General features: G+C 34.3%; 1 protein-coding gene across 1 annotated transcript in view; it reads right to left on the bottom strand.

Annotated features, from left to right (window-relative positions):
- Positions 1-23,257, bottom strand: part of kuz (zinc-dependent metalloprotease kuz) — an 85,928-nt gene that overhangs the window by 37,065 nt on the left and 25,606 nt on the right. The window contains exons 2-3 of the mRNA XM_068775396.1: positions 9,684-9,877; positions 8,324-8,390 (exon numbers count right to left, since the gene is read on the bottom strand). Coding sequence (XP_068631497.1) covers positions 8,324-8,390; positions 9,684-9,877 — 261 coding nt within the window. The remainder of the gene's footprint in view (positions 1-8,323; positions 8,391-9,683; positions 9,878-23,257) is intronic.

The following is a 23,257-nucleotide window of genomic DNA, read 5'->3' as shown; positions in this document are numbered from 1 at the left end:
TGATGAAAAGTTAAAACAAAGTTTCATATACGATGATATACGTTACCCTAAGATATATTGTCCGTATACCGGTCAGTCTTGCCTTATTAACATTTACAAATCCCATGGGTTTGAGAAGACAAGGAAAAGATAATGCCTAAAGTTCGTTTCTGGAAGCAAAGCTTTCTCTGAACCCTCGGCACCTGCCGGTATATACTATTTAATTACGGGATTGGAAGGCCGCCGAGCTCTTCTCACAGTTGGGACTGGCTTGGGCTTTAACTCATAATGCGAGCCAAACCTTGACTTGCACGGTCGCTAACATCACTACCTTTTCTAAATGCGTTAGAACTGATCGTATAAATGACAAATGAAACTCCCAGCAACGCTTTTTGTAAAGAAGAATTTAAGATCCGACATCGACGGCACGGGCGGCTTATGGGTGTCAGTAGACTCTTTTATAATCTGGGCTATCGTAGGAAGATTTAGGTCTATGTTACAGCACGTACCACATTGTTTTGCCGTTAACAAACGTTGTATCCATCCAGACACATGGCGAAGTTTTATTAAGTAAACAATGGAATTGAACGATAACAAAGAACAATTTGGAGAAGACAATTGTCGGCTACCAATTCGAGAAGTACAATATTGTTTCATTAACGATTATGCGAAAAAAACAAAGCTGGCCTGATTGTTAAGACGGAACGTCGACACAAGCACTTTCCAGACAATTTGATCTTGCCTCACACTCTTTAATTGGTCGAATTTTGATATTGTGTTTATTAACTATATTTACTTCTTTGGTACTAGTTTAGTTAATTCACTTAAGAGGATCCCAAAAACTTTGCCTAAACTGTCTGTGTAAATAAATTCATGCTTAACACATATCAGAAGTGTGATTCTCATGCTGAAGGGCATCTAAAAAAATGCCTGGATCTGCCTTCGAGCAGTTGAACGTAAAACGTTTCTGTTCCGGTTGTGTAAATATTAGTGTTATTTACGATAAAGACAAGAGTTTTAAGATAACGAGTAGACATGTTTTATCAGGATTTTATATCTTTACCACATGTATATTAAACGAACGTAATGATTTGTTTCGCCAATAATGTTCAAACACAAAAATGATTAAGTGAAATTTCACTTGCTCATAAATTATTTTATTACAGATTGCGCAACCATGTTATAAAATAATTAGCGGATTGGCAAGTTAAAGTAATGGACTGGCCACATGCAGTACGTATAGCCGCTGGGACCTTAAGGTTCTGAAGCGAGGACTGCAGACTGGTAAGCGCAGCGTGGACGTTCACTTTACATGGTAGACCTTGTTATGGTAGTCGAAAGACGCCGCATGCAGGCTGCTTTCAACCGGTTCTATTAGTAATCTATTAATTATTAACTTAAATCGATGACGATGACCATTCCTACTCTTAGCTTATTCAGTGACTTCCCGCAACCTTGACTACTGCACCTAGAGGGAGACCGACAACATAGTCAAGGTATATAAGTTTTTTTTACCTAACTTAAAGTTTTGAACGTTCCATATTGTTTATAAAAGTCTAGTTATGTGCAGGTATTGAAACTGTTAAAAGAATGTTTAAACAGTTAAAGTGATATCGAGACAATGTGACATAATAACTGAAATATATGAATACCCAGTTGTACCGAGCTCCTCGACCATTATTAAAGCGTGACGCGCACACTGATGGCTTCCGAGAATTGATATCGTATCTGAATACTCATATTATGTATCCCTAACTGAGATAAACTTATTGTATAATATAACTGGGTACACAACTGTAAATAATATGAATGATCTGTTCTATAAAATGATATCAGTTACGCTTGCCAAGCTTACTACGAACAATATCTGTACAAATATACGTATCATATAATAAACATTTGTACCGTAGATATTAACCAAAAATTATTAAGGTTTATTAACATTTACGTAGTAATAAAACAACGAACAGCCGTAACCCTGGGGTAGAGAACTGAGACTTGATATCGTGGGTTCGAATCCCGGGATAAATCTTATATAATTAACACTGCATTGCCATTACTCTCGATTAAGTTTCCAGAGGATGAGAAGCAACTTCCTCTGCGTGCCATAATATAACACCGCGATCGTCATCGCGTGGTGATAATGGTATAATTCCCTCATAGATATCTTCTAGGAGGACTATCTCCATAGATATCTTTGGTAAGGTCTATGCCTCGCAATGGGCGTCTATGGGCTGAAACGACGACGACAACGTGTAAGACTATACTAATAGCGAATTTAACGATAACAAAATAATGTTAATAAATAATATTTTTTACTTATTTTAATAACAACAATTGTACTCATGATAAAAATCAAAGGGTTGCAATACACATTGTCTTTTGAAATATTTTTCACAACCATATTTTGTAAGAGATCCTCGGCTCCTCAATAGAGCAATTACTTCCAATAATCGCAAAGTATTTAATCACGAACATGAACTAAAAATTCCTTTAGCAAAGATGGGTACGTAAAAACCTACTGTGATTCAGATAAAATGTACGTCGGGTAACTCAAAAACGCGCGGTAGTAAAAATATAAATTTTATCATTACAGATTATTATAAAACAGCATAGTCCAGCCAACGGAAAATTGAAGTGTCAGACTGCAGACCACAGCGCAAAGAATAGATAGCCACCGGGGCCGGGTTCTTAACCGGAACAAGAAACATCTACCAACAAGGTCACGAATATCCTTGTTAAGGTCGTCGATGGACGATGATTGCAGGCCCTTTCCAACCAGTGTTGTTGGCAATCTATGGGAGAAACCTTCATTAAACAGTGTGTTACGACTGAAACAATAATGTTATCATATAACAGAGCAAGTAGCAAGACTTGTCTTTTCATGAATTTTTTGTCTTAATGATTTAATTTTTACAATTTATCCCTCTCGCGATGCAAGTATCAATAAATGGATTACGTTTATAAACTATATTGGAAAGCTTTAAAGTAACTAAAGCCGTGAGTCCAGATTTCTACTAAGCAATTACATTTATAATTTACAAAGGTACAAGAAAAGTCCAGTCTTTTTCTCCGTTTTCCCGGCTTTTGTTCGAGTCCCGGAAGTAAAGTTAAGCTTAGCCTTTTCTTACGAAATTATATTCTTGGTGGTACATTTTTTTCTTTTCGCCCGTCTATTGTACTAGTCACAGAGAGAGTCGCGGTTCGGTTTTTCAATAACGTGCACAGTGACGAGCGAGTTTGCGAGGTTTTGCCAAGAGGGGTCAAGCACCGCATCACTTGACTTGCAAATTCCCAATGTGGAATTTATAGTTTTAGTTCTTTTTTAATAAAAGTAATATCTGAATATTTCAGTCGTCTGCCAAGAAAAATATTAAACGTGGGTTGTTTCCAGACGGATTTCATCTAATTATTTTTAATTTAAACGTAAATGTGATTAAAAATAAAATTAAAATTATTTGTGGCGATCTTTTGTGAAGGCCTATGCCCTACAATGTGCGTCTATCGGCTTAAAAGAAGAAGTAGATCATACATGATCCACATGTTTACACATATATACATATGAATAACATTTTTTCTTTACGGTTTAGTCGTGATCTAGAAGAAACTTTCTTTTGGACAACATTTATTTTTATTAAAGCTTATATTGATAAAAAAAATTACTTTAAGCAAAAGATCCGAGTTTCGAGATAGTTAAACCCAAAAAGCTTTGAGCTCATTAATTTTTTTCAGAAACAAAAACTTTGGTCGGTATATACATGTAAAGAGAATGTATGTACACAAATGTTAACTAAAACAGAGGCTACTATAAAGATAGAGAAAACATATAACAACATGATACTTAAAGATATGTTCCCCGATGAAAAGCCACAAGGATTTGTGAAAATATCGCCGCAAACGCTACGGGCAGTACTGTGAAAATCCCTTTAGGTAATTTTTAAGAACGTTGACAGAAAAATCGTGCACATTTCGCAAGGAGTGTATAGTATATAGTTAAGTTATATCTCACTGTGTTAATTTTATTAACTGCCGGCTAAAAGTTGGCGTCGGCAGCGCGTACCGGGGGACCCGTAAATATTCTGATTTTAAGTACTCTTGAACTGCAGGTTTTATAGTCTTTCAGTACAGTTTGAATACAAAATATCAGAGGGAAAAAAACAAATTCTATTTTCGAGTGGCCATTTCGAAGTTTGAAGCGCATTTGATAAAATAGATATAAATGTTTAAGGTTCGTACTTTTATTTGGTGAACTTTCAAGTCTCATTAAGAATTTTGCTGTTAATATTTATAAAAACAGCTGTAACACGCCATAAATAAATACAAATACTGCTCGCATTTTTTTAATTAAAGCTAACATAATAGTCATATCCACAAAAACAAAGAATCTTTGTAAGAAATTTTAACAAACTGAGATACGATAAAAAATAAGGTTAAGTTGTAATCTTCATTTACACGATATATATTTGAAGCATATACAAAGTTAATTTACAAAGGATATATTTCGCCACGATGTATGCAAAAGAGTACAGATGGTTGTAGAGCAAAGTACGCGTAACAGTTTCATCACATTCACATTCTATTCTATTGTATTAGTTATTACATATTAGTAGGAAAAGTAGATTAGGTTAAACATTGCAATGAATATACAAAATGACATTACTTTGAAAATGCTTGATGGCTACGCTAATATACATATATCCAATTTGAGTATGCATTCAGCAGTTTCATTATTCAAAATATTACTTTACTTTTAACAATATCCTAGAGTTTGTTGGTTTTCATTGCACAAAAGCATTGCTTTCGGAATTCTATTATGAAATTACGAAACCTCACGGATATATCTTAAATTATGTCTTACTTAATTTTTCTTAAGCCGCATCAACCATTCTTAACAGTAACGATGAGATATGGTAATTTCTTACTTGATAGTAAGAGTATAATACATGATATTGCAGAGAGCAAACACAAAACTTTGAACTTCATAGCGCCTACGCTTGTGAGACCAAAGACACGATATCTTACTATTAAGATTCACATCTCTTTAAGAAAATGCGACGAATAAAAAATAAAATGCAAAAAGGAAGGTAGGGCAAAATGCACGATTAGACAACGGTGGACACGGGACAGGTTAGTATAATCGTTGCGAGCAATCGTGGGGAGGTCGGTAAGTAGGACGACGAACTGCGGATCGATGGCGGTGCACCAGCGGATCGAGTGCATCCATTTCCATTTACACCGCTCCCAACTTTCACGAGCGCGACACTTGCGCGACTGCCTGTTTACGCACTTTCGTGTAAAAGCCCTCGGAATCGAATCATCTTCTGACTTCTTTTATGTAACGGCATTACATTATCTTTGATAATATTAAGGCACATCCATAGTACAGAACCTATTTTTAATTTAGTCGTATTTATCCGCTTACAAACGATGATTCGTTATAGCTGAAAAAGGTTCCTAAGAGGTAAATATATTGCTTATTTGCTTTCAATTAATGTATTGTACACCCTATCTAAAAAATCAAAGGTTTCGGAAATAATCAATTACGTAATTATGATATAGCAAGATAAAGCGTTTTCAAAATTTTGTTCGGTTGTGAGTAGATGGAAAAGTTTAATTAACAAATGAGCTATACATTCAACTCTTTAAAGTTTTTACACCTATAACCAATCAATCTGAGTACTTTGTTTCACTTTCACTTATCAATAAATTGTTTTCTCTAACATATGTATTTCTCTTATATATACTACTATATTTCATGTATCCAAGTAATACGTCAATGTTTTCTATGTCAGTTCTATGTAACAAATTTAAAAAGAAACACATTTAGAGCAATGAATAATAAAACATTGATAAGTAAGACTTTATCCGTTTTTATTGATTCGGTCTTCCTAGAAGATTGCAATTTACGGAGATGTGTAAATACGATAGTAACAGGTATCTGTGTTGCTATGTTCACAGCAAAAAATATATTATTATCTTCTGTTAAATTTAGTACAAGAAAGATTCGTTTACAATGTAGCGCAAACATTGTTTATATATTGTATATAGCAGTATTATGCTGTAATGTTACCTGACGTTTTTTCACGTTATTTATTCGCCACATGTCACTAAATAAAATCAATAAAGTGCGTATCTAGTACATAGTTTAAAACAACGACATAGATATAACGAAAATAAACTATGACTTTACGGGCACAATATATATTAAAATTTAAAAAAAAAATCATAATAGCTATTTCAATACTGCGCAAGCAGTGCACCGAAAAGATTCGTCTTATCTCGAGTAGCAGAGAGCAGACTTCGCGAAAATTCCAGTTATATTTGGCGGTGGGAGACGTAGAAACAGCAATGTAATTATTCACATAGATAGCGTAGGCGAGTCGCTGCTATCGGTTTTGTGCGGGCCGACCGACATTAAAAGTCGAGTGGCCGAAAGCTCCCAATTAGCTCGGACTTTGACGCTGTCCCGGCGGTAATTGCGAAAAGAAATATGTTTGAGTATTCCCTTGGAATTATTAATGAAGATTTGTTGGAGGTCCCCAGGCCGTTTGCCTTTTCTCACGATTGTATTACGAGAGGTGACACTGAAAGTTTTTACTACTCCTAATTTAACTTAAGTACCAACCTATAAATGATTTGTATTTTTTTATACAATTCTTTTATCAATCAATGCATCGTGTGACGCAATGGTCAAATACTTTGGTGTTCATTTCAACGGCGTTTTCGAAAGCAGACACCGATTTTTCGCTACCTTCAAATCGTATTCGAGGAAAATTTTCTTTTATATTTAAAATAATCGAAGCCGCGCGGTACAATGTCGGGAATGTAAGGAGGATGACACAAGAACTCCACAGGTGCCATGGTTAAATTCAAACGTCTCTTGAACTCAACGTGACTCTTTAACTCGATTGTTCGTTTGGCCGAGTGCGCTGAGTGTTGTCATGATGAAGGAAAATCCTGCTGGACGTTGTTCTTTAACTTCTTACAAAACAACAGCCAATAAAATGAGCACAATTCTGCTGTAACGTATATTTACGTGTATATTTCCAAAAATTTTTAAAGGCAATTATTCTAAAAGCAACACCGATTGTGGTGATTTTCTCTTCATTTCAGGATGATACCAATAGATCCAAGTCTCGTCACATGTGACAATGTTAATGAATGATAGCATTTTAAACACCAACTTTGAAATTCTTCAATATCACGTCACCAATCAAAGCGTTTTTGATGTTCCGATCACAGTCAAAGCTCTTAACGCTTAATTCATCGTGCAAAACATTTTCAATTTGACTAATAGCAATATCCAAGGCCGCTCGCATTTCCTGGTAAGTATACATCTGCCAAGTTCTTATCACGTGCTGTACACAACTTTGATGTTGGTTTCTCGTCCCCCACGTAAGTCATATCGCGGAGATTAGTTCGACTACCTTAAAACTCGTTAAAACAGTTATAAATAGTAGCACGAGGTAGACCTTTATCTCCAAAAACTAAAAGGAATCTAAACCGTAGAAATTGTAAGACCTCATTGCCCCTGACTTAAGAAAATAAAAGGCATTATTATGTAAAGTACGTAAAAAAATGCAAGCAGTTCTATTTTAAAATTTTAACTAAACTATTGTTTTTAAATTCCAGGCCTGATCTTAAAACTTTCTGTATCAGCGACGTATGAAGAAAAGCATTATTTCAGACTGTTAGATTACGCTGTGGTAGAGCGACACAAGTATTTTTAAACAGAAACATTTATAGTGTAAATACATATTTTATGTATATAAGAATACGATTTGAAGAAGTGATTAATAAAAACACGAGGATACGGTGGGTGCGCATGATTGTAATATTGAAGACAAATAACATATTTAAAAAAAATAAACGCTTATAGTTTCTTTTAACGCTGTACTAGTTTGGTTGTTCCGCTGCAAGTAAATGGACCATCAAGAGACACTCGGCGCGGGATTTGTTAAATTTTCCCAGGGGCGAGTGCAAACAATGGCGCTTTATCTTGAACGTAGATAACGCCATGTACCCGCGTACAATGCCAGTCTGGCTATATTCAGTTCGCAAGGCGACATCCGCCAACTTCTCATGCTAAACCACATGTCGCTCTTTAACTTAAGCGGGTAACCACTTAACTCTCTCATTGCATAAATGAGTAACAATATAACACATTATTCCGTTAACTATAAGAGTATTGATTATCGACCGCGCATTTGGGCGGCAACTTATTACTCTCCGCTGATACAATATTAATAAATGTTGTGCAATGTAAACTCTCGCGAGCATGTAACACGAGTCATTTATGGAATAATGTCGTTTTAATACACTTACTATTGTAAAAGCTACTTACCGACCAAGTCGCCCCGGTATATATGTGACGTGTCCACATCGTGAATTTCACCATCAGAACCTTCAACCTGTAAGCAATAAAGAAAACTTATATCCGTCAATACATTTCAAAGGCCATGGGGCGGGACATTACATAAACAAAAATATGTTTCTCCCTACAGCAACGTATGCCTTCTGTCTGTCTATATGTACGTAAATATCATTGTTAGAACGACTCTACGTAAAACGACCGAGTCTGTTCAACTCTTTGATTTTTACAAGGATAGCGCAACGGACTTTTATTTCGGGAATTCGAGGGAGACAAGGCCCCTGGCTATTGTTTTGCTCTTTTTTTCTTAGCCATGCTTTTTAATAAGCGGAAGCGGATGCAATGCTATGTTGTGTTGCAACAATGAGGGTGTATATAGCTTTGCTGCACAACCAATTCATAGTGCTAATTAAAAAGTATTATTGTAAAACCACATATTATTTATTTTAATAAAATATAACTTTATATTATTATTATAAATTATTTCACACAAAAATTTTATAAGAATTAGGAGGTATTTACATAGTTATAATTTCGCATAGGTGTTTGTCCCTGGATGCAACGGCCAGGTAGAAACACTTCAGAAATAATATGAAAAAAAAAAATGAATTGTCACTTATAAAATGTTGACACTGAAAATTTTATTTTTCCAACAAGCACTCAAATCGTATTACGAAACTTCGAAGTATAATCCTTTTATGCTATATTCGCAATTTCCAGTAATTTCAATTGAATTTATTCACCGCATACATACAAAATACTTTTTAATTATTTTGCAATAAGTATCTCTTATCTAAAAATAACTATTGTAGTTTTTAGTCGATAGAATATAACAAGTGTACTTCAAGTCTATTCAATTTGAATTGCCTAAAATATACACCAAAATAATGTGGCGATTTTATATTATATTAGTATTGCATAAACTCGTCAAAGCTATCCGGCAAGTAATAGTTTTCCGCATATATAATAAAGTTCCACATGACTTCTCAGACCTTGCTTTTTTAATTTTAAACTTAAAAGTTTATGCCTCTTAATTAAATATATTTTGTTGTAGCATGAAAGTTATTACTTGATTGAAATTTGTGGAACTTCGTTAGTTGGCTCATTAACGTGGTTGTATTGTAATATATACAACATTGTTACATTTAATTTAAAAAGAGCAATAGATGAGTTTTTGTCTGTTCTTTTCTGCAGATCAGTATTTCTGGTCGATGGTAATTTACTAGTTACATTGTTAAAATTATTGACGATTTCAAAGTGCATGTAAATGCTTAATAAGGTTATTTTGTATTAGAATATACTGGCTCAGAATAAGAAATTAATAACATACTACCTTTAGGTCTTGGCTAAAGGCGGAAAGGTCTCTCTTTAGCCGCAGATGGAAGTGGCGGCCGTGGGCGTGAAACGCAATACGCAAATGCGGCGCGTCGAGTGATCGCCGCGTGCGCGAGTGTTGCGCGTGGATCACGCTCGGGTCGTACTGCAATGGCTCGTAATGCTCCACGTAGTCGCTCAAGCGACGGGAAGCTGTAACAATACAATATCTCTTATAAACAGGGTGGATGATAGGTCTAAAAGCTTTAAAGGCTATTGATGCTACACCCTTGTCGACAAATCAAAGGTTTCAGAAATAATAAGTAACACAATGGCAATATAGTAAAAAAGAGTGTTCTAAATTAGAATTCTACGTATAAAAAATTAATTTAAGTTTAGTACCCGTCCCAATAGATTTTGTACTGCCAGAATGTATTGGCCTGTCGCATTCTGAGAATTTTATACAAAGTGATTAAAAATAGATGTTTTAAAGTTTTTACTCGCCAAATAAGCTGTATATTATCTCACTCAAGATTTTGCACCTATTTCTAATAACTCTGTATATCTTAATCCGATATAGGCAACCGATAAAGCCTCTCAAATACGTATCGAATTGCTTAACACATAAACAGTGACCACCAAACCAGAGGTCCTTGCATCCATACAATACAAGTTTCCTCGGTCTAAGCTAACTAAGAGCTGAGTGGTCTCCTAATTCGTTGCAACATGTGACAGAGGGGTCAACTGAGGGGTCACTAAAACTAAATTACAGTAAATAGGTATGGGTTATGGTGTCACCACGGTTCTACCACCAAACTCTGTGAAACTGTAATTGCCAACGTCCACTATATTTCAATAATAAGAAAAATTGCTATACATTCGATATACGCTCTTGATAATAACCGTATAAGCAAACGACACGTATGTGTAATCTACGCAATTCGTTCGTCCTTTTTAAAGTTCAAAAATAAATGCTTTCGTAACAGTAATCTAATATCTTACCTTTCTAACACAATAGAAAACCGCATCTATTTCATATTGTGTAATCCTTGCGATGGTCATCCAATATCTTAAGAATATCACGAGGCAATGGATTATAATCACGAGAGGTGATTTTAAAAAAACATTTTATACCGAAATTCAATTTGTTATCTATTATACAATTGTATTATAAAAATGGGTATTTTAAATAAACAAATAAATTTCATATTATTTTTGTATTAGTTACCTCGAATAAGTAATAATACGCAGAAAATAAACAGAGTTAATTCAAATTAACAGTAAGTCGAATCATAGTTCACTTAATTAACGAAAAATTTACCAAAAAATGTGACTGCTTTAGATTATAATTTTTAATTGCAATTTTAAAGAGTTCAAATAAATTCGTGGACCGTTCGCGTTCCGCAAATTCAGTACTAACCAAGCTACGAAAGGCGTAGTAATAAAATCATCCAAACTATCATATTTATCACTTTTTCGGGGACCTATGTGACTTACTCTAATTTAAATATCATAAAAAAGATTACTTAATGTATTCAACAACTGATTTCTCCGTGCCAGCTGTGTTTATCACAAAAAACCTTTAGAGAACTATTGTTAGAGTGCAATGGGATGTAGTGCGATAAAAAATAGGTTTAGGAATTGAATTGGCTCGTATTTTCTATTCAAGTAGGCCAATTCGAGAGGCACTAAATCTTAATTCCGCTGCCCCGCCGCTCGCTGTGCGAACACTGCTGTCCTCGATTAATGGCGTCTCTGCCCCTTTTTTACTGACTTGAAAAACAACAATGAAATAGAAATTTACTAGCAAACTATTAATCTGTGAAACGATTTTCATCAAATCATTCTGTCAAAAATATCATAAATATAGTGTTAAAAAAACTCTAGAATATAGTGTTAGAAAAACTCTAGATGCAGGCCGCTTCTAACCAGTCTAGTCTTATTGTAAATCTTTGGGGATAACCGATGTGCAGCTATGAACATCCTACAGCTAAAATGATGACGACAGTGCTCGTTACTAAACGTCAAGCGACTTGGATCACTGATGAAAGCGCTTTTAAAGTACGTTGTCGATCCACAAGTACGCTAAACAGAGCAGCAGAGCGAGGCAGAACGCCTTAAGGAGTTAAGTTCTGCACAAGGTCTGTCAACATCTGGATCATTAATGCCAACGATCATTTTAAGTTCCAAAATTAATAGGAGAATGTACTATGTTAATATTTAGTGTTCATGCTGGCTTTGTTCTTTGATAGTAACGTTTAAACATATGTTATTTTGCCTCAAATATTTATTTACGCTTGAAAGGTAACAAAGTGATGCATTTTGTGTGTCTAGAAGTTGGTAATGTTTGGTCGTGGTCGTCAGGCGGGCGGTAGTCGTAACGACCACATGTCCTGCACTCGCAATAACAATGCTCCGGGTCGAAAACTTTTATTAAAATGCATTTTGATTTTTCTCGTACAAATTGTTTCTTCTCGTTAATTGTAAACTTTGAAAGAGAAAGTTGAGTACAAAGAGTTGTAACTTTTAGCACGAAGAGCTCGGGCGCTCGTAATTACATTAGATACTCTTCGAAGCTTCAAACTGTATTTTGTCATTACATTAGTCTACGATAGAATATGAAAATGTATACGATGTGAATGTATCACTTTAGTTTACAATTTGAATTAGTATAATCCAGTTAATTGATTTGCGATGCAACACTGGCTCTGTCGCCAATGCATACATTTCGGATAATTCCTGTAATTGTGTTATATATGCATGAATAATATTATTCTAAAAGATGCAAACATGAATATTTATAGGCAAAACTGAGTTATTTCGCAAACCCTTTAATACTTAGTAATTTTATACCTTTTGGTGTCGATTAATATATACTATATTATATCACCCTAAAAATCAATGGTGTCAAAAATGAAAAAATAATCGATCACTATGTGTCTCTGCAGAGTTTGTACTGCCAGAAGTTAATGGTCTCTCGCTTTCAAATACAAAAAAAATCAATGTATCATATTTCAGAATTATCACTATATACATGGTACGGTGAATGGATCGGAGGTGTAAAAGTTTTTTGCTGACAAATGATCATTATATACATTCACAACTAAAGCTTTGATATTTCTAACCCAGTACCTTGTACATTAGATAACCAAAACGAGATTGTTCTGTAAAATGTAGAAATGAAATTGCAATCACTAGAGAAAGAGTAGCGAACACATTTATAGATTCTCCACCACTACTTTTACATGCGTACGGTCAACGACTAATAATAGATGCCGGCGTCTAGAAGGAAATGGGCCATATGAAGCGTCTTGTAGCTATGCAAGTGTGCAACACGTGTCCGCCTTGCGTTCCATAAATACATTTCAAAACACAATGCATTTCATGCCTAACTTATTAAGAAAATAATATGAACGAGTTTGTTTACTTTTAAAACGGCTGTTAATAAGAATTATGTAATCTATTATAACTTATTGAGTTTATTTGTTTTTAAGGTAATAAAACATGCATAACATAGTTAAATTTAAAGTTAATTATAAGTTATTAATATACTATATTGGCTGTTAATAAAATGAGCTTTTTTTCTTATTGAACCCTGATTAATCAAAATAAGTCAATAGCGGACTAAACTAATTTAGCTATTACTTAGGCAACCAGTTTATTTAAACTCTATGCACATCTTTTACAAACGAAACTAGTACTAGTACTAGACGTTATTTTTCACTCGGGCTTAGTGATGATACCGGCAATATATCTTTACTGGTTTTCCCAACGATAGATATTAAGAAAATTCTTACCTGCAGCTTTAAAAATGAATATCTAATAGTACAAAATAAAGTTTATAACAAATCTCCGATAGAAATATAATTGAATTGCTTCCGATCCAAAGAACGGGATGTACTTAATGTACAGAAAGGATTGGTTATAAGTGCATAGACTTTAAAGTGGCGAGAATTTATTGCTCATTTGTCAGCAAAAAGTTTTAAAGCTCGTACACTTATTTCCAATCATCCTGTATAAAGTAATCACTCTGAAATATGTTACGTTAATTTATTTTTTGTATTGGAATGCGACATGCCTTTAACTTCTGATAGTACTTAGTTTGCAGGGACTTATAGCAAACAATATTAATTTCATTATGTGCTCAGAATTTTGAAAACGCTTTTAAGTATATAATCATTACATTATTTATTATTTCCGAGACCATAGACTTTTAAAGAGTACTATATATTGATTATCAGTAAATGAGCTGTACATTTTTCACAACTTTAAAAGCTTCTTCACCCCATATTCTTACAAAAAGTTGAATACATTGTAAAATTAAAACTATCGAACACAAGATAATAGTAAGATCGTGTTTAATTTTTAGGGTTTTGTTTAATATTTAGGAGTATTGTAATTTTTTTACAACTTATATTTTAAGAAAATGAAAAATTTTAAATTTGCTTTCGGTAAGACGAGGTGACTTGCAATAAGTTCTGCATAAAATTTCCGCTGACAAAAGTTCGAAAAAGTGTAACCGGGCTTAGCGCTAAAAATCCCTCTTGAAAAATGGAAACTCAGAATATCTTGAGAAATCCTTTGTTACGGCGTAACTTCACCGTTGTAAAGCCGCAGCAGTGGATATTTTAACAAAATAAAATATATGTATTTATTTTTGTAAAAACATTTTCGAATTAAAAATTCTGCGCTTTAAACTTTAATATGTATTTGAGACAAACAACACCCGAATTGAATACTGAAGGGATTATTTTATTATATCCCGTGACAAACCTAGTAAAACCAATTTAGTTTAATATAGCTGCGGAAACGAAATCTTGTTACCAATAATACTTACTGTACATCGCACAATAAATTGACCGCATACAAAATAATAAATTGAAGAAAGGATAAAGAACCGAGCACGTTACCCGACAAATAACTGATTTACCGAGAACCTTGTTTCTAGGAAACGTGATAAAAGTACGCAACTGGCATCAAAGTAGATTGAAGACGATGATTAAAAGGATGGTAGATACGGCGGGTCAAGTTGGGTGCCGGGCGCGTCAGTGAGGCGGAGGCGCATAAGTTACGACGCAGCTGCGGAGTGCAATTTGAATGCAAGCCGGCCGGGAACGTGCTCGATTTATTCAGAGATCCCGTTGAAATAGATTTCCGGATGTCTCCTCTCTGTATACAAAACTAAAATCATTTTTATTCCGGTTACATTAAATTTAAATGACACTGCTTCAGCGAAATTTATTGTATAACAGTAAAACAAATTTAATATTGTGAAGAAACCTAAAATAAATCTTGCTGTATAAGCATTGTAAGGTTTCTTCGCCTTCAATACATGCTCTTCGCACAGAGAAAATAAGTTTGTAGTGAATGTGGTATATTTTTGACATGCAATACAATTTCTCTGGAGACATGGAAACTTAAAGTTCTTTAGTGATAGTAATGTTAGGAGAGCGCTCTGGAATTGGAACGCTTGACGCTTTCCGAGTCCAAGCCCAGCCCAAACCGACGTTACTTTAGTGGGTCCTTGCGCGAGATCATTCCATCAAGCATTTGCCCGAGCGAACTACGAGCTCGGCAGCCTCCCGAGATTCTATAATCGTTTAGGCATATTTCAATAAGGCAATACTGCAATTAACTGTTATAAAAAATATTTATTTTTAATATTCTACAAATTTTTAAGTGAATATGTCGGGCAGACCAGAAACTCGACAGTACCCATACAAAATGAATTTATTAAGCAATAGAGTTTATTCTGGGAATGTTTTCAAACAATTGATACGAGATATTTTATACAATGGCAATTTATTTATATTACTCAAAAGCGAATGAATAAAGATGCAATTAATTTTACGTAATAACCGCCTTACAATAGATTGCATAATACACGACACGGTAACTGTAGTTTGTACTATTATTTGTAACGTAGTCATATTTATTTTATAATGTTTACATTATGTAATAATACTTAGTAAGTATTTCCTAATAATACTTAAGATGTTCTAATTTTTTCCAAGTATTTTAGTACCTTCATTTCATTAAACTATCAACGTTACTGTTGCCATGATGAAAAAGCTTAGAATAAACGTGTGTAAATCTTCCTACATTCATACGTTTATTTGAAGAAAATGATAATGGTTTGTGTTAAGGTCAAAACATTACACAACGTATACAGCAAAGATGAATCACACACTGTCACATACATTAAAAAGAAAATGATTTCAAAGAAATCATAATGCAACACTACTAAACATAACATGCCTTGCTTCTAAGGCTGTGCTCAGGAGTTCTTTAAGGGATCGAATCAAAAATAAGGAGATCTGTAAACGAACGAAAGTAACTGACATAGATTAATAGACTGGCAAGTGACAATGGGCAGGCCACATAGTAAGTAAAACAGAAGGAGCCGGCAGGACTTCATAGTTCCGTTGACCACTAACCGGCAAGCGTAACCTAGGACGACCATCTAGAACAATCGAAAAACTCAAACATCAGATGTTATTACGTTGAGCTATGACCAAAAATTATAGTTCGCAAATCGAAAGTGATCAAGAATCATTATTTACACACCGATCACGTTCATATCGACTTAGGAATAATCCCTAGATCATTGCTAACTTTAAAGAAATAGGTTATCAAACTTCTATTTACAGAAGGCATAGTTATACATATTAAACGTAGATTTACCCATAGGCGACAGAATCGGAGAATCAATCAGACTAATGAATGAATGACAACCCCGCACGAAATAGTTAATCGTTTCTAATTCCTGTTATAGAGCTAATGAGTAAATGATTAATATATTAAAGGAAACAGGTCAAACGATTTATTACATAAATATCAAAAGACCGCTACCATGAATTTATTATTGATAGAAAATCATTCAATTAAATTTTTGCAATTAATCTACGATTTTTTAAAGTCAGAATTAGAATTATTAGCTAAACCAAAATCCTTAAAATATAGCAAAGACGTTGGTTTATTGATTAAATAATAATACTTACGAATACAGTTCTCTGAAAATAGTCTATATTTTGAAAATCATATCTTTAGTTCGTTAACTTGAGTTGCATGTTTATTCAGTTATGTATATAGTTACCTACATCCATAGGTTCATTCAAAGTGACCACTTGTAGTAAGTAAAATTTTAGAAGAGCCAAATTTGATAAAACCTAAAATCAATTTGAACTGCCTATAAGGTATCCTTTAATTAAACAATAGGTTCGGAAAAAAGAAATCTGTTATATTTGCCTGAAATTCAAAACTTTATTTAACATGTTTCGGATTGTCAGATTTGAGTCAAATATGCACTGTTTTGTAGTATTATTTGTTGCCATTTTAATGTTCGCTTTATAATGCTTCTCGCAATGAAGACTTAATCTTTGTTTGGTGAAAAACTAACAATATATTAGTACAATCAGTCTCAATTTCTTATAGCTCTGGAAGTTTTGTGATGCGAGATAAAGGTGGTAATTGCATGGTGCGGTCCTAAGCGAGGCCCGAACTATATCAAGACCATGAACATCATGCACTATAACAACCGCCTTGCTAGAATTTTCGCCTTTATCAAAGAATAACTGTAAAATGTACCGAATTTTTTCTTTGCTGGTTTCCATTTTTTACTCTTTGTAACTCGCAACTGAATAGACCAAATAAAAGACAGCTAAAAAAAATTTTTTGTGTAAAATGTCAGCCAAAAAAACGAGAACAAATTTGTAAATTTTTGATCGATACTTTACGGGATATTGATCACTATAGCCATCTACCGAAAAAAAATGGATTCTTTTGCCCTATATGAAACTGAAACTTTTAAATAATAAATTAACCCATTGTATCTTTTCGAATATCTTCGGTAAAATAAAGTAATAAACTAATATTAAAGGGTTAAAAAGAGCCCACACCAAACTAAGTCGGTTGTTTTTACTTTTGTTACTTTACCGATGTTCTTGATATAGTAGTTAGAACAATTCATTCCCAAGCTCTATTATCAAATGATAATAGATTAAAATTCTTCGGAATTAAAATTCTTCGGACTATAATAAGATTTTGTTTTATAAGCTTCTTAAAATTATTACATCAAATATTTTGACTATAATGGTAAATTTGAAAACTGTTTTACAAAACAAAACTAATTAAACATCACAGTGAAAGTATATTGTTATAACAGCTCTATGTAAATTAGAAACCAATCAAAAGCTTATACTAAAAAAATGTACATACACATTCAAATTTCACAAGCGCTTCATTTATGAGTTCAATGACAGGAAATTGATGTTTTATGTTATAATTAGGGTTACCGACAATGAAAAAAACAAAATCAGAGATATTTGCATTAAGGTTTATTTGTCCGTCGATTCAGCAGAGTTTTTTTTTGCTTTTGGAGCCGTGTCACTGGGTCAGCGGGGCAGGAGTCTCCCACCCCGTCCCACCTTCCTACGCTCTGAGTATAATCACAAAGCTCGACAGTCTTGGTGCGTCAACAACCGGTATTTAAAAGCCATTATGACTCTAACAAGATAAGTTTTGATTTATATAAATTAGACCAACGTCGGGTAATGATGGACGTCTTTTAGATATGAATGTTATGAGTACCGCTACATGATTAATATATATTTAATTACAATGGTTGTAGTTTTTACCGTCGTTCAGAGTGGAGGTATTCATGTTATTAATTGTTGTGAAATTATTTAACAGCGCTAATGGTAAGATCGTTACAAATCCCCTCTGTGTTCTGTACTTCCTAAGTAATTGTTATTATTATCTTGTTATTACGGCATGACACGCTTGAAAAATAATACTAAGACAATAGTCATATTACTAAATCATTTAAATTTTAGGCGATTTCATCATTAACACAATTTCAACCGTATGTCATCCGCTGATGAACCATAAATATCCATATGAGGCCGTTAGGAAGTGGCCTGCACCCTTTCGAGGACCTTATGGGTGGAAGTCTTACGCTGCGTCTACCAAGCCATGGTTTTGACTCCGGAACATTAAGGCCTCAGAAACTATCCGTTCTGCGCGCTGTTTGGCCAGCACACTGCTACTAAACTCGCCAATCCTCTGGGCTATGTTGATAACTTTCGTGCGCCTAAGTTATCCCTGATTCGAACTCGTGGCTTATTATGTGACTATCAGCTTGCTAATGAGGCTCGATGTTTATGTGTTGTAAAACGATTTATTTCAGGTAAATTCGGTGTTTTTGTATATCTTAAAACGTTGAGGGGAACAGGTCGTTTACCTAAAAGAAACACGACCCGCTAATAACAGCACGGTATAGATATGAGTTATGAGATTAATGTGAAAATTAATCTAAACCATATGATTCATACGCATGCCTGATTTTTCCCAAAGGCACTTTAAAAGCTAAATTAATTGAAGTATTGACCTCTTGGCCTACTTTTACATGGAATATGGCATGAAATAGAGCGAAGATTTTCAGTTGCATGGGCTTGAATAGGTTTTTGATAAAATCCGTAGTGGAAAAATTAAAAAAAATATATTTATACTGCTCGAGGAAACTAGGAGAGTATCGTTGCATAACCAAAATAAAATTACATACAAAAAAAATGATTTAAAATACGATTTGAAATCTGTGAACTGTTTCGTTTCTTTCTAAATATAATTACATATAACTGTTACCATTTATGCCTTCTTGTGTTAAAAATTATCTGTTTATCGGGGTTAGGTCGAAGTTGGACAAAGTTGTCATCACGTGTCAGCTGACAGCTTAGCGGGATGAGAAAGTTCGGCTATAAAAGACTCCGAGTAACGTAATAATTTACAAGAGGGCATTATCCGTTATTATAACGGTTCACTATAAAACTTATAGTCAGAAGGCACAGGAATCGTCTCATGTATTTGATATTTGTATAAGGACTTTTAATTAAAACAATATTCTTATTATCCTTGCTTTTTTATACTATGTAATGACAACACAGCATTTTGTAGTTGATTTCTCCATTTACATATTTAATTATTTATCAATTACTCTTGTAATAAAATAAAAACTTGAATATATTAATGTAGGTGTCACGTAATGTTTCATTAATATACATTAAAATTTATAATATCTTAGTGGTTATTTAAATTCTAAATTGTTATGATAACACCAATCAATCGCTTTTTGAAAGCAAATCAAAATCATCATTAATTACAAATTAAGCTATGATAATTAGAACAAAGCAAAGAGTATTTTAAAAAGAAAAACACCGTTACTCGCCTGTAATAAAATAATACTATAATAATAAAGTTATATAGAATATCATTCTAAGGGTAGACTTATTTTATTGTTTAGAATAAAAAAACATCAGTGAACATTTTATGCCTGTCCACCTCGAACGTTCGATTGTTGTTACAAGAGTTCTCTAATTACCGATTAATGATTGTTGACGCCAGATTACTGTAATTGTATCAAATAGTTTAAACGCTAGGTAAACAAAGGCCAATTTTAGTCGCTAGTGGGAGGACGTTAATGAAGCGTACACGTTTTATTGACAAGGATTTTATGGAGTGGTATTTGCAATTGTAATATTCGGCATAAAATTCAAATTTATACATCTCTATTCCGAATGAAATCAAAACAATTTGTGGTAATTGAAGTTGAAAACTTTTTTTTTAAATTACATAATTCATAACAGACATTAAATATATATAACAATATTAAATTTTACAAAGAAATTTAAAAACAACTAAAGGCTTTTTTGAAGGTCTCTACTAGAGATGTCACAAAATCCCAATAAGTAAACAGTAGTGTTATATTAATTTCATAGTAGTTCAACCCTTTAGCACGGATTCATTAGAATAGAGCGAAGGTAACCCTTGCTTGTCCTAAGAGGCGACTAAAAGAGAACTTGATTCGCGGGCGTTGAAGGAGGATGTCTTCATTGTCCACTCGAATCAAACCCGGGTAGGGCAGCAAGTTAAGTTATTGTACGGTACAGTGTGGATGCCGGGGTGCCTCAGCATCCCCCCGAGATGTATCTTGGCATAGTGCTGAAGAGCACGTGTAAGTTCCGTAAGAGATTCGGCGGTCCCTAAAAAGGTACAGAAGGCGACTACCGAGCGGGTTTAGCAGGTAGAAATTCCATACAACCGTGTTCTTTCCCACGATACTCTACCCATCTCATCCCCAAACAGATATCTCTCCCGAAACCAAAAAAAGTTAAAAGTAATTGAAACTATGATAGTATGCGTTGGCGTGCCCGTAGTTTTAATAAAAGGCATCAATGTGATATTTAAGCCAGTAAGGGTCAGACGTTTCGTTGCTTTCACTGGAGAATTGTATCAGATCCACAGGACTCCGATTTTTCCGCGAGACAAATACAAATATTTGTTTTTAATTTAGATTTACATATACTGTTATTATAAAAGAGTTAATAGTAGTTGATTAATGTTGTCAGAATACAGCGGAAATTATGTACAAAAGCATTTTCTAACTTTTTGCTCTGTCAGAAGCCGTTGGCTTCGATTTTTTTTTTAACGTTTTCTTCGTCCTCATTTGGCTACCGATTCGGCTGATGGAAAGCGACGAAGTAGTCGAAAATGAAGCACAAGGGCTCAGCAGGTATCAATTCACTCGGGCCTTGAAGAAACTTAAGGTTATAATTCTCGGCGAATAAGGAAGCTGGCAGGTCGTTCCATACTTGTGCTGTGCGGATCCAAAACTTTGAGTTGAAACGCTTGGTACGGCACCAAACGTCCCCAAACTTCAAAATGTAAGGGTGGTAGTGGGCCGACTACTTACTCGTCCTATTGAGAAAAGAGGATCGTGTAATAAGGTCGTAAAGATTCATAGCGCATTCCCCATAAAGAATCGTGTAATAAATTGATAAACCCACTACTCGCCGACCTTGAATCCACGCTGCACCACGCCGCGTCTACCGGCTTGTGATCGCCACTCGAAAACCATTCGAATCTGTTGTCCGTCGGTTGCATCAGCAATATGCCTCGCCCACTCTCATTCAATCGAGTTACTTCAATGATCTTGAGCCTTCTTAAAAAGCCTATCCTTAACGACCACGTTGCGGATTCATAAACTATCACCGGCCGGCAACGCGTTCTGGTCATAATCTTCGTCTTCACACATTACAACACTTTAGAACTAAAAATTTACAACCGCATAAACCGTCATAAACCTACACAGAAAGTTTACGCAAATTCCAGCTGTACCTTATGAATACGAAACAACGGACGTAATGACTAATCGCAGCAATCCATATCTGGTTTAATACTAACATTACGTGAGTTAGGTGTTTCAATAAACTATATACAAGAAGAGCAACGCTCAAGGCAATATTTAACGCTCTACATACATGCAATATACCAGAAACAATACAATAGACTTCAAGGATTCTAATTAGTGATATACAGAAGAACGTAATTCACTATTGCTACAATGAAACAAGTATGAACGAGGCTTTATGCGTCACGAACATTTGATACAGTGCACCAACTTCATCATTGTTTCGACTTTTGAAAGAACCACAGAGTTACAAACCCGCAATTCAACACTCGTCTTTTTATTTGTCTTACTGCTGCCCTGTGTCATTTGTCGATTCCGCGGATTCTGATTCTGGCCCTTACTTACTTACTTCTATTTCACCGGATTGGGAGGCCACCGAGCTCTTCCATCGCCTCAGCGGAAACTCTATGGGCTCGCCAGTCTTTTTGTTAAAACCAGGAAATGTATAGGCGTACGATGGAAATTGCAATCGCCTATATAAAGGTGGTTCATTTGGTAATAATTTACACTTATAACTTGTATATTCCTTAAATACTCAATTATTATCAATTAGTATACGGTACACTTTGTTCTAAAATTAATGGTTTTATTCGGAAGTAATAAATTACGTAATGATATCATAGTAAAAAACTAGCGTTTCCAAAATTCGCATTACTACAGACTAAATTTAATATCTATTTATCATTTACCCCTGCTGCCTTGTAACTGCCAGAAGTAATTAATAAGCCTGTCACCTTTTTATAGAAAAAATAAATAATGTAACATATTTCATTAGCATACTTCATATAAATTAATTTGAAATAGATGTAAAAGCTTTAAAATATTTTGCTGTCAAATGCGCTATACATTCGCATCATTTAAGATTTTACACCTAGAAACAATCACCCTTTATTGTATAATTTAAATAAGTTTCATTTTATTGGAAGTATTTGAGGACATTGGATTAAAATCCGACGAGTTACAGGAGTTTAATGAAATTAACGTTAAATCGATTACCGAGAAATGTATAATCTATTCTGTGGTAGGATTTGTCAAATGTAGGTTACCAGATACTAATGCTCAATATAAGTGTTCTTTGTGTTTTGGAGATCAACATAATACAAAGTGATTGGTTATAGCTACCATACTTAAAGCTTTAAATTAAAGCTGTCAATTAATGTATGGTACATCCAAAGCAAACTGTTTGGATTTAGAAATAAGAAAGAACATAATGATAATACAACAATGTAAGAATAGTGAGAAATACTGTATTTAAAATTCGGATAACTACATATAAAAATTAATAATTGTTTACTATCTGTCCCTGTGGACTTTATCCTGCCAGAAGTAATTGGCCTGTACATTCCAAT

Source organism: Battus philenor, unplaced genomic scaffold, assembly GCF_028537555.1.
Source record: "Battus philenor isolate CCGP_79_NKW_IND1 unplaced genomic scaffold, ilBatPhil1.0.hap1 SCAF_8, whole genome shotgun sequence".
Classification (NCBI taxonomy): domain Eukaryota; kingdom Metazoa; phylum Arthropoda; class Insecta; order Lepidoptera; family Papilionidae; genus Battus; species Battus philenor.
This window is presented reverse-complemented; position numbering and strand designations above follow the sequence as displayed.